This window comes from Bicyclus anynana, chromosome 15 (assembly GCF_947172395.1).
Source record: "Bicyclus anynana chromosome 15, ilBicAnyn1.1, whole genome shotgun sequence".
In the NCBI taxonomy this organism is placed as follows: domain Eukaryota; kingdom Metazoa; phylum Arthropoda; class Insecta; order Lepidoptera; family Nymphalidae; genus Bicyclus; species Bicyclus anynana.
Window position 1 is genome coordinate 2,711,653 of NC_069097.1, and position 13,034 is coordinate 2,724,686.

At 33.9% G+C, this 13,034-nt stretch overlaps 2 protein-coding genes across 2 annotated transcripts; one reads left to right on the forward strand and one right to left on the reverse strand.

Annotated features, from left to right (window-relative positions):
* Positions 1–105: 105 nt before the first annotated feature.
* On the reverse strand, positions 106–7,498 carry LOC112044981 (ganglioside-induced differentiation-associated protein 1). Its single transcript, XM_024081004.2, has 5 exons — positions 6,838–7,498; positions 6,486–6,678; positions 5,125–5,304; positions 4,674–4,874; positions 106–3,135 (listed from the first exon to the last, which is right to left on the reverse strand). Exons 1-5 carry the CDS (start codon positions 6,964–6,966, stop codon positions 2,834–2,836), a joined length of 1,005 nt encoding a protein of 334 aa, XP_023936772.1. The 5' UTR covers positions 6,967–7,498; the 3' UTR covers positions 106–2,833.
* Positions 7,499–8,140: 642 nt separating this feature from the next.
* On the forward strand, positions 8,141–10,155 carry LOC112044979 (YTH domain-containing protein 1). The gene has a single exon (XM_024081002.2). The coding sequence runs from the start codon at positions 8,358–8,360 to the stop codon at positions 9,699–9,701; it is 1,344 nt and encodes a 447-aa protein (XP_023936770.1). The 5' UTR covers positions 8,141–8,357; the 3' UTR covers positions 9,702–10,155.
* The last annotated feature ends 2,879 nt before the right edge of the window (positions 10,156–13,034 follow it).

Consider the following 13,034-nt stretch of genomic DNA (forward strand, 5'->3'; position numbering starts at 1 on the left):
AAAGGGCTGTGGATTTTCATCCTCCTCTCAACCAGTTAGCCCGCGGTGAAACCGCGGGGCGTCGGCTATAGCAGATATAGATCTACAAATAAAACAGCTACAAAGTCTTGTAAATGAGATATAATATTATAAGACCATAACATATTAGAGTAATAAAATATATTATAAACTATAATGGGCCTGCCATAACATAAATAGATTTGAGTTATAATACAATTTTTTAAAATAAAGGAGTACACACAATATTTTTTAAATAAAAATAAGCTAATATGTTTGTATATACATTATAACTGTATTTACTTAATCTTCTATTACCTACACTAAGTATATTTGAAGCTCCTTATTTTGGTTCTCACAATCTACCTGACTGGTGAAACAGTTGTGGATCATATTGGAATTAAATAAGTATTATAAGAATGGTTCGGTACCTTAAGGTCTGTGTCTTTTAAAGTTTAGTTAGCAAGTGATTTTTCTAATTCTTGTACCCCAGTCAATTAATAGAGTAAGTGAATGTGTCCATTTTAACTAAACTACACATTATAGTCAGATACAAATTTTATGACATCTCAGAAATAATAAAAATATATTAAGTCAAGACGCGATGCCCTGCCGCCGCGCCACTATGATACCACTGATATCTAAAATCTTGTACTGTATAGCTTAAAGCAATATGTTCTGAAATATCATTATATATACCTTAACGGTATATACCTTAGAACATACGCTCATCAAAGTTTTTATACTATTAGATACTGAAGTATGTCACTAGCGCATCGAAACTAAGGCGAATAAAAGTGGCTAACTGTATACATAAATATATAATGTAAGTAATCACAAAATTGTGCATGTGTTCACTCAGTGTACTAAACAAAAAAAAAATTACTAAATTAGGCTCACTTTTAGTGGTGATTTTGTGGGCATGTAACATATCTTATAGTATAAAATCTTTGACTAGAACAGAATGAAATGAAATTTGATATGAACATAGTTTACAATAGTATGTTCCATTCCAAAAAAATTAAGAGTTTCCAGTATATTAAAAAGTCCTTATATCACAAGGACTACCCTTCATGGGCGTATAGCTGCCCATAGATAGATACATAGAATCCTGGCTACGCCCGTGACCTTACAGGCATGGTCTACATAAATGCATGTGAATACAAATGATGCATTAGTAAGTACAGATACTAGTGTATCTTATGATAACACAAGATAAATCAAGAGTTGAATTTTTACACCTATCATAAAGGCTTTATCACATCTTTTTTTAGCATACTCTTAGATAAATGTACTCAACAACCACATTATTTTTACATAGTTAATATTTACAATGCAATAGCATTATTTTTATAAATCCATTAACAAAATTATTTAAATTGTCTGAGTATGACAGCAAGTATAAATTTTTGTTAAGTATATATTTTCTTAATAATATATAACATAATTACAAATAAAAAAATTATCACGTGTATTAGTGGTTTTTAAGCAACAATTTCTTGATTAATGGGTTTCAATGTTAGATACACACCTTCCCTGTATCACTCTGCTGATGTTTCTTTAGTTTACACACATAATTTGTGTGTGTTGACTAAATACCTAATTACTACCAAAGTAAAGCAAAACCATCTATATACAATAGTTCATCTATAACAATTGATATCTCTGATAAAAAAAAATATTTTAAATTAAAATACACAATAAAATAATACTGTTTAGCGATATAATACTGAAATTTTGGAAGTTGTTTGGCTTATTGAAAATGAGGAGTTCACAATCGAGACATCTTCTATTTTGCTTTTTCTACTTCAAAATTTGCATAAATTGACTAAATAAGTATAGGCCTAGCATGCTACCAATGACATATTCTTAAAGTCCCTTTGATAATCGTTCATATTCATGGCGACCAATATAAGTAAATTGTTTGAATAACTAACCATTTGCATTAATGAGACCAGTAAATTCACAAAATTTTGCATAAATTTACTAAGTAAGCATAGGTCTATCATGCTACCGACGACATATCCCTATAGTCCCTTTGATAGTTCGTATTCATGGCTACCAATATAAGTAAATCATTTGAATAAGTAACCAACTGCATTAATGAGACCAGTAAACTCATTAATAATTCCAATGTTCTGAATTGTATTTATGAAAAAGTATAAATGAAGATAAATAGAAATGCAACACAACCATAGCTTAATAAGCAACAAGCTCCTTTTGGTAAGACATTAAATTAGTAAATTATAACCTTGTGTACACAGTTAATTAGAAACAAAGATTTGTGTCATACTTAAAAATATGGTCTAGAGTCTAACTTTAGAAAACCCTATACTCAACAAAACAAGCATAGTTATTCTTATCTGACCCCACTTGCCTACATTATTTAGTTAACTGTTAGATATGTAGAATTTAAATGCTTTTTAATATTTCAAAGTTGTCAAATTCAGCAAGCTGAAATTTTAACTATCACATAGTTTCGGTCGAAAATAGTTTTACATACCCACATTATTTTTTGTTTTGAGTTTTGAGCTAGAAAATGGTGATTTTTTGATGAAAAATTAACCCTTGACTGTGATTTCATTTCATGTTATGAGACAATGCAGTTTTACACACCAGACCTAACCCAATTACGAAAATATAAAATTCTTAATTGAACTGTGCTAGGAGTCAAAGCCAGAACCTCTTTATTCATTACCCTCCTCTCTCACCAGAAAGTTTATCAAAGTTCAGATGAACGATATAGGAGAATATCCATAGCTAATATTTACACAACAATAATAATTTATGGGCTATGTTACATTTAATAAATTAGGGTTATCAAGCAATACGACAATCAACGAATAAGTTTTTTGAAAACATATGCAAGGGCGAGAACTACCCCAACAGATACTAAACCTGCAGCGGCTACATATTCGCGAGGCTGTGAAGTGATTATCATCTTTATATGCACAGGTAGGTTGGGTATGGTTTTCTTAAAGGATTCACGTTGTTTCACTCTATGGAAGTAATTTTCGATGTAAGGGCGTTTCCCTTCTGCCCAGAACCTATTTTCCAACCCAAGTTCCCACAGCCGTTGAAGGAGCACAGCCAAACTAATGTCAGCTATGGTAAACTTCTCACAGCACAGCCAATTATCTGAAAATTTGAAATCATATAATTAAACATAAAATATAGAATTTTCTTAACTGCCTCATTGGTCCCGTGGTTAGCTTGTTCAGCTACGGACAATGAGGTCCAGGGTTCGAATCCCGGGTCAGGCCAACAAAAACAAATTGGGATTTTTCTTACAAGGAAAATCTTAATAGCAGCCTGGAGTTGGGAAGTTGGCGGTGTTAGTACACCCCCGTGCCTCGGAGAGCACGTAAAGCCGTCGGTCCTGCGCCTGATCTCTCACCGGTCGTGTCGGTCTGCCGTCCCATCGGATTTCGAGAGTGAGGGAAGAGAGAGTGCACCTGTGCTTGCGCATACACTTGTGCACTATAATATCTCCTGCGTACATGGCTAATCTCACCATGAGATTAGCCGCCGTGACCGAAAAAAAAAAAAAAAAAAAAAGTCGGTCGGGAGCATATTATTATAGAATTTTCTAAAGATATACCAGTCTCACAAAACTTAGTCTGTGTGGAAAACAATCTATACTCATATTAAAACTATAACAGATCACATTGAAGATATTTTGAAGATTTTAGTTGTAGAAGTAGAAGCCAAAAATTTAATTTTTTGTCTGTCTGTCCGTATTTAATGTTGACCAAGAGAAAACTTACCACAATTTGAAACCATATTATGTAGAAGGTTATAGATACTTTAGTCTTAATATAAAATCAGAAGGGGGTGAAACGGGGGTTGAAAGTTTGTATAGCAAGTCTTTTATTTATCAAGTTATATTTTATACTCGTAAAAATTGTTATGGGTACTTCTGAAAAAATACTAAAAATAAAGTCAATCAAGATTTTTCAAAATTCTACCTCCATATGATTAAAAAGGGGTTGAAGTTTTTTTAATATAAATTGTTCATGTATAGTTTTGTATTAGTTGACTATTTGCTATACTTAACACAGTATGCGAAAATATAAATAAAGGGTGTTGAAAGTTTACATCATCCATTAGTATTAAATATACCACAGGAATCACTATATATAATGTATAATATACTATGTATAATTTTAAAAACCATGATTGACCCAAATGTTAAGAATCAGTTTCATAGTCAAAATATTAAAGCTTGCAGGTGGGGAGGTGACTTGATATAAGCTATACTAGCTGACGCCGCGCGGTTTCACCCGCGTTTCCCGTTCGTTAGAATACGGGGATAATATATTATAGCCTTCCTTGATAAATTGGCTAACAAATTTTTCAATTCGGACCAGTAGTTCCAGAGATTAGCGCGTTCAACCAAACAAACAATCAAACTCGTCAGCTTTCTATTATTAGTATAGAATTTAACTAGCCAATGCCTGTGACTCCTTTTGTGTGAAATTCTGTTTTTCACGAATACTACAGGAACCATGGATTTTCCATGTTTTCTTTTAAATAACTACCTAATTTTAATTTTATACCAATTGGTTCAGTAGCTTAGCCATGAAAAGGTTACAGACAGAGTTACTTTCACATTAATAATACAAGTATGGATGTAAAATATGATACGAAAATGAGAAAAAGACATTTTAAACTACCTTCATTTTGTTGTTTGAGTTGCTCTTCAACATGAGACAATACTTCATTGACAATATTCAACACTTTCAGATATTCTTCCTCACTTGTGAGTATTTCATGCTTTCTGTCTTGTATTTCTGCCTTGTACAACAATACATCCCTGGCTTTAGGGTTTTCTTCTGCCAACTTTCTTAAATTTTTAGAACTGCTTAGATCACCAGCTGAAATAATTATAATACATGATACACTTATTTATTAGAATATTGTGAACCCATTTTCAATAGATCAGCAATTAAATTTATTATAAAACATGACTAAAACTCATGTGATGGAACATCGCGAGTATGCTCGACTAGTTTCAAACCCATATGGGGCCCTTAGTCATTAGCAACACAGTATGAGCCAAACTGTGTGGTAGCTGCTGCACATTTCATTATTTACATTTATTATTTAATTCACATTAACACTTACTTTTAAGTACTTCTCGGACAGGCAGAATAAATGGCAACTTGGGAGTACCACCTAAGTGAGGGTGAAAGAATGATCCCACAGTTATAAGCCCAGCTGGGAGTGCCTCAATTAGATCTCTAAACTTATTTATATTTGACAGTACTTTATTGTCTTGTGATACTTCAACCAAAGGTGTTGTTTCTAAAAAATTAAACAAAATTTATACATTTACTTTAAAGACAATAGGGATGACAACAGTTTTTTAAATTGTATATAAATTAAGAGTATGCTCATAGTAAAGCCATTTTGTAAAAGTAACAGGGTATCTGTGATCATTACTTTTGAAGCTACAGGGATTTAAAGGGCCAGATTTGCGACGCTGCTGCGGATCCCTGAAAAACACCCAATACTAAATGGTATGAATTAATGATGTTGTAGGTACATAATGATCATTAGATTTGTATGGGTATTCAAACAAAATTACTAATATCTTTGTTGTTTGTGTATTTATGTTTATAGTTCAAATATTAAAAAATGTCACATTTAATGTAAGGAAACTAAAACTATGAATTTTCATCTAATTACAATAAGAGATTTTTAACAGATTTTGAAATTTTATAATCTTATTTATTTTCTAATATCCAGACAATCTTTGTTTTTTATGTATAAATTAGTTAACATTGATCTTATTTATCCGAATGTATCATAACATCAATATATTCAAACCTAGTCATTATCCCCATAGATGTTTATGTATATGAACTCATGTTTATGAATAGGGGGTGGATTATTGAATAGAGGCAGGCATAAGTGCATTATGATTAATTTACATTGCTTTTTTCTTCAATTTATGTAGACTCTAGAGTCTCAATGAGATGTTCCTCCTGAGAAAGTTTCTCCAGTTTCAGAGGAATTTATGTCAGATCTGGATGACATTATTAGTATTTTTCACAGAGTACCAAATAACTTTATTATTTATAAAATGAATTTTCAAAACATTTATTATTGGGTTTATAGTTATTTTTTTTTGGATTTAAGTGAGTTCAAAAAAGATTTTTTTCATAGACTGTATGCTGTTTTGTATGTATGTTTTGTGATCCACCAATTGTTATGAATCGTCTTCAGTTTGATGATTCTTTTTTTGTTTGAAAGGATAATTCACTTTTCATAAAAATAGGGAGTAGGTTTAATAGTATCCAGAACAGACCATGTAATCAAAATACAAAAAATTTAAATCTGGGCCTCTAGTACAGAAAACTCACTATACATGGGTTGCAATCCACTGAAAATAATATTATACTTTTTGAAAAATAATGATGACTTTGTTAAATTATATCACAAACACACAATAGTCATACAACACACAATAATCAAAACAAGACCTTGATCTAAGTATAGTTCCAAATAATCCAAAATTCTTGTAGAATCTGGTATTATCGAATTATTTACTTTGAGAACTGGAATTTCTCCGCGAGGATTTATTTCAAGAAACCATGGAGAATATTGTTCTCCCTTAGTAATATCTATAACTAATGGTTCGAATTCGATATTCTTCTCATAAAGTGCCATTAGAACCTGCAAAAAACAAATTCATTCAAAAAATTTTTACAATTTTTCTATTTTATTTACAGTCACTGTTTAATATTTTTATAGGTATTTATATAATTCTAATATTTAATTACATTATAAAATTTATTAATACAGTAATATTTGAACATGATTGTTGAATCTTACCTTTTGAGAATAGAAACTGTAATAATTGCAATACAGAAAAATGTTTGTTTTATTATATCCGTTACTGATAGGAATGTTATTCATCTTGGAAATTTGCAGTTTATCCAAATATCTCTGAATATAATGCATTATTAGGCAGTCCGTCGACAATCACAGAATAAACTATTTAACTCTGTACGTTGAATATTGACAAAATAAATAAAATTTCAGTAAAAATTCTAAAAGGTAAATTATCACAAAAGTTTCCGAGTTTCCGAAGTTTTCAAAGATTCAATTCGAGTAGCGTTGAGTAGGACATACAAGAGGCAGGACATTTGTCCCGTACATGACGTCACAATGTAAGAGCGGCTCAACATTTAAAAATGTACTACTTCACATTTTCTGTCGCGGTAGTTGCTTTACTCGTACGCGAGAGAAAGCGAGACACTAGTACAAAAGTCGAATGGGACGTCATTCTGTGGTCCTGTCATATAATTTTGTACTATATCCCTTAACGCGACGGAAATAGTATACGATGCGTTTAGAAATATTATTTTTTGAATTTGGATTTATTCAATTGACATTTTATAAAAATAAAAATTACTTAATAATTTAAAAACTGAAATATAATAACCAAGGTGAATCGATCTATTTTATATAGGTTAAAAATAAGTTTGGCATTTAATATCAGTATGTAAGACAAACTATTACTAACATAGAATACTTGTACCGAATCGTAAATCTATGATTACTAAGCTATATTATTGTACTAGTACAAACATGACATTTGTACACGTTGCTTCAAACAAAGTTCAAATATGACATTTGTATTCGTTACTTCAAAATTCAAATGTAGTGCCAAGCTTCAGTACGCCTCGCCTCATTTGAAGTGGGACATTGTACTGCCTCGGTACAAAAAAGAGGCAACACTTACAAACTCTTTTTCAAGTCATGTCCTACCCAACACTAAATTCGACGACATTGCTACCAACATGAAAAAAACGATACATCAGGTGATAATAGACTAAGCTTTTTTTTATTTTTAACTGGCTTCCGGTTCTATCTTCTAGGTTTTTTGATAGTTATAAAGTGTTTGTAGCTTTTTTAAAAATAGGTCGAATCGGTCGGTATCGAATACAGTTATCTTTTTACTTAAAATCCTAATTCTCTGTGGTCTGTACAATCTGTACAGTGTCTCAATTGTACAGATTTTTAGGCGGTAAATCCAAAAATTGTAACGGTTAGCGAACCACGTCCAGTAATTAATGGTCTAAGGGTTTCCTTGTAGATAATACCACAGACAACAAACAAACAAAAAGTTATCTATCTAATCTGTATTCTGTGGATTATTTGAAAGCTCATTGAAAATATTTTTTTGTAGTAAATATTAATTGTAAATTTTTATTAACATGCTTTATTTCAAGTAATTAACCACTAATTAATCAATAATCATTAATCTAAGCACTGCGCTCTAGTGAGTTAACTATTTACGTTATGCCGAGTTATGTTGGTCTGAATTTGTTGTGACTGGAACATTGAAAATGGAGGCCTCCAATAACACCGACGCCGTTAATCTTGGCGTTGGAGAAGTGGAGGCAGAGATTGGCGAAGAGTTGAAACAGTTGGAGGAAGTAAAAGACTATGACACTCGCAGTGAAGTGTCTAGTTCTACTTCGAGCGGATCAAGCAGTCCTAGTATTAGCTCGGTGAGCAGCACTCCTAAATCTAAGGAGAGGCGTGCTAATAGAAAGCGCACCAAATCTGAGAGTGATTCCCCTGTACAAAGTAAAAGACGCTGTGTGCCCGGTACTAGCTCTAAAATCAAAACCTATGATTATATGACGAAACTAAATTACCTATTTAGAAACACAAGATTCTTTTTAATCAAATCGAATAATGCCGAAAACATAACATTATCAAAAGCAAAAGGCGTTTGGTCTACCCTACCACAAAATGAAGCAAATCTAAACCAAGCGTACAGAGAATCAAGGAATGTTTTGTTGATTTTCTCCGTAAAAGAAAGTGGTAAATTTGCAGGCTTTGCAAGACTTGCAAGTGAGTCTCGCAGAGATGTACCACCTATATCGTGGGTGCTGCCACCTGGCCTCTCTGCAAAAGTCCTAGACGGGGTTTTTAAAGTGGATTGGATTTGTAGAAAGGAATTGTCTTTCAGTAGTACGCTCCACCTTTACAATCCTTGGAATGAAGGTAAACCCGTGAAAATTGGCAGAGATGGCCAAGAAATTGAACCTAAAGTTGCTGAAGAGTTGTGCAGACTATTTCCAGAAGACGAGGGAATAGAAATGACACCCATACTTAGAAAATCAAAGGAATCTTCAAAAAAATCATATTTGAAAAGCGGTGGGAGTTACAGAACATATAGAGCACCTCTCTCAACTAGAGGATCTGGTTTCAGGAACCGCATGAATTCTTCAACAAGGCCAAGAAGGAAGCCTTTTACATCTACTAGAAGCCGGCTGGGCTCCACTTCTTACAAAAGAAGGTCACCATCGCCATACATGAGAGATCGCTTGCCTTCTTGGTTCACACGACCTCGCGAGAGCTACAATAATACAGGATCTGCAGCAGCAGAAGCTTATGTAGCAGAATACATGCGCTCAATGCACCATCAGCTGCCCCCACTCCCTTATGTGCCGCCACCAGGGTTCAGTGGGGCTCTGGCCACCTACGACGGGCTGCCTCCGCCACCGCCGCCGCCGCCCCCGCGCTACTACGACTTGGCAGATTACCCTCGTTCAGTGCTCGTGTACGACAAACGGTCGTACGAACGTTCGGTGGATGAGTTCTTGTGGCGTACTTCGGAGCGTTCCCGTGCTCGCAGTCGCGATCGTGAATCCCATCGGTCCTATCGCGATCGCCGTTGAAAGTGGATCTACCACTGATGTATTCATTACTTATATTATGATTACTAATAAAATATTGTGTTCGAACTTTGAACTTTATTAAAATCGTTAATTTCATAAGTGTTGTGATAAACATTTTGTTATATGAACTATGTAGTAAATAATTTGGACAATTATTAGATTATCTTTACTGAGATAGTAATAGACATTATAGAATGTTTGTTGAAGTGATCTAGGGTTACAGTGAGACGGGGAAACCAAAACTATTGAAAGACTGATCAAAACAGTATATTGAATAGGAATCATTTACATTCAATAACCTTTAAACCATTCTAAAAAAACATGAATTTATCTAAAAGACTGACTAAAAGAAGAAAATATTAACACTATTTATTCCATTATTCATTACAGGGGCTGTGTATATTTTCTGTGATATATTTATATTAAATTTATGAAAAAGAATTAATTATATTTATATTAATTCTTTTTTATTTTGTCATCAATTCATAAAACATTTGATTTTAATGTTCTATATATCAACCTATTGGCTAGGTACCAATCTACCCTCATCAAAATGTAAGCAACTGGTAAAACTATAAGCAATCTAATAAAGTTTCCATGAATCACATTGAAGTTATCACCACAGTGGTATGTAAGTAGAGATATAAAGTAAAAGACATCTTAAATATGGGATGTTGAGTTGATAAAATTAAAAGGTATACATAATGAATGAAAATAACAAAATGGTGTACCCATTCACATGGTCTAGCAAATTCTGGATTCATATTATGTGTAAATGTTGCTTAGAATGGGCTTACAAACGAGATTGCCACAAAATCAAGTTGAAAGTGTCAATGCAAAATATTTTGGGCAGTTCATCAGCGGCACCATATCGTGTTATTATTTCGCTGGTCCAAATTTATTTGACACTGACTTTAATGATTTGCATCATTTTATATTTGCACAAGTCCAAGGTACTGCACTTTCAAAAATTCCATATCCAGACTTACTAGGTTTATTCATTGGTAACCATGTATCATGCGATTAGTTATAGTGACTGAATGTATTGTGTGTGAGTGACTGAGAGTGTTGAAACGCCATCCTTAGCCTGAGTTTTGGAGCAGAGTGGTGGGTCTAAGCCTCAAATAATGTCTATCATAGTAAGGCTTGGTTCTGTGATGGGCATTGATTTTTGAATGATGTTGTCCAATTTTAACAGAAATGTCTACTTAGGTACATTCATTTGTACATCAAACTATGAAAAGTTAGGTTGCCCATTCCATTTTCAATGGAAAATTGACAATGAAATGTAACCTATTAGCTATTTCAAACTTTGGTAAATTTCATCCAGATCAGTTCAGCCATTGAATCAGCAATGATATGTAGCCTATTTGCTATTCCAAACTATCTATATCTGCCAAATTTCATCCAGATCATGATGGATGCACTCACAGCTCAACGGCTGAGTTGAGCTGTGAGTGCATCCGTAAAATAGTAACATTTTCCTTTGAAATTACCATTATCAGACTATTTTATTGACCTATCACCCAACCACAGGTAAGGTATGTCTAGCTTGTACATTCTCTTTGTCAATTCGAAGTATGAAACTTAATTTTTTCATATTTTCGACAAGTTATCATGAGGAATTATGACGTGATATGTCCCCAGCCCTTCGCTGGTGACCGTTATAGTTCTCTTTAAAAATCTTTAACAGTCTTTTCGAAGGCTTGCCGCGAAGCTTAGTGACTGGCTATTAGGGACATAATCTATACTTATAATAAATCTGTAGAGAGGTCAATTCTGTACATGAAATATATTTCCAAAATAACTATCAGGGGGTCGATACTGATGCCAAAACTGCAATCAGTAAAAATTTTTGTTTGTCTGTCTGTCTGTATGTTCTTTATAGAAACAAAAACTACTTGACGGATTTTAACGAAACTTGGTACAATTATTCTTCATACTCCTGGGCAGGTTATAGTATACTTTTCATCACGCTACGATCAATAGGAGCAGAGCAGTGAAGGGAAATGTTGGGAAAACGGGAGAAGTTACTCAATTTTTTAAGCTTTCGCCGCGTGGTATGTTCGTTATTGAAACGAAACTACTTGACGGATTTTAACGAAACTTAGTACAATTATTCTTCACACTCCTGGGCAGGTTATAGTATACTTTTTATCACGCTACAATCAATAGGAGCAGAGCAGTGAAGGGAAATGTTGGGAAAACGGGAGAAGTTACTCAATTTTTAAGCCTTTAATAGGGTAGGGGTAGGGTAGGGGTAGAGTAGGGGTAGGGTAGGGGTGAAAGTAGGGTTTATCGCGGACGAAGTCCGCTAGTTTCTCATATTATGCTGAGGAAAACTTGAAAAATATAGGTATGCTTTATACTTGAGGTACTCGTAGGTGAGAATGGTTGAGGGTCTGGACCCTTTAAAACTGCTATCTTCCACCAAGTCAAAAAAAAAGGCACCACCGACGGAAGCTCCATAGTTGACTACCGTACTTATTAGTAAATCCCTTACTTAAATATTCTAGGGATCCCTGACTATATATATTATTATTAACTATAGTACAAGCATAGACGACAAACTCTCAGCTTTCCTGAACGCGTGTCTGGCTATCGCAGCCTCTCGATCCATAGAATATCTCCACGTAAAACCCTACTACTACCCTACCCCTACCAAACCACTACCCTAACCTTACCCTACCGCTACCCTACCCTTATTCTAACCATACCCGCGCTACCACGCGACGGCGACGGAAGCCTAAAAAATGGAGCAATTTCTCCCGTTTTCTCAACATTTACCTTCACTACTCTGCTCCTATTGACTGTAGCGTGATGAAAAGTATACTGTAACCTGCCCAGGAGTATGAAAGATATTTGTACCAAGTTTCGTTAAAATCCGTCGAGTAGATTTTGTTTCTATGACAAACATACCACACGGCGGAAGCTTAAAAAACTGAGTAACATCTCCCGTTTTCCCAACATTTCCCTTCACTGCTCTGCTCCTATTGATCGTAGCGTGATGAAAAGTATACTATAACCTGCCCAGGAGTATGAAGAATAATTGTACCAAGTTTCGTTAAAATCCGTCAAGTAGTTTTTGTTTCTATAAAGAACATACAGACAGACAGACAAACAAAAATTTTACTGATTGCATTTTTGGCATCAGTATCGACCACTATTCACCCCCTGATTGTTATTTTGGAAATATATTTCATGTACAGAATTGACCTCTCTACAGATTTATTATATCTAAGTATAGATAACATTCAAAACTATATTTGTGCAAAAAAGTGATAGGTACCTTAGGAGTTTTAATTTACCACTTTTTAGCAAAAATGACACAAA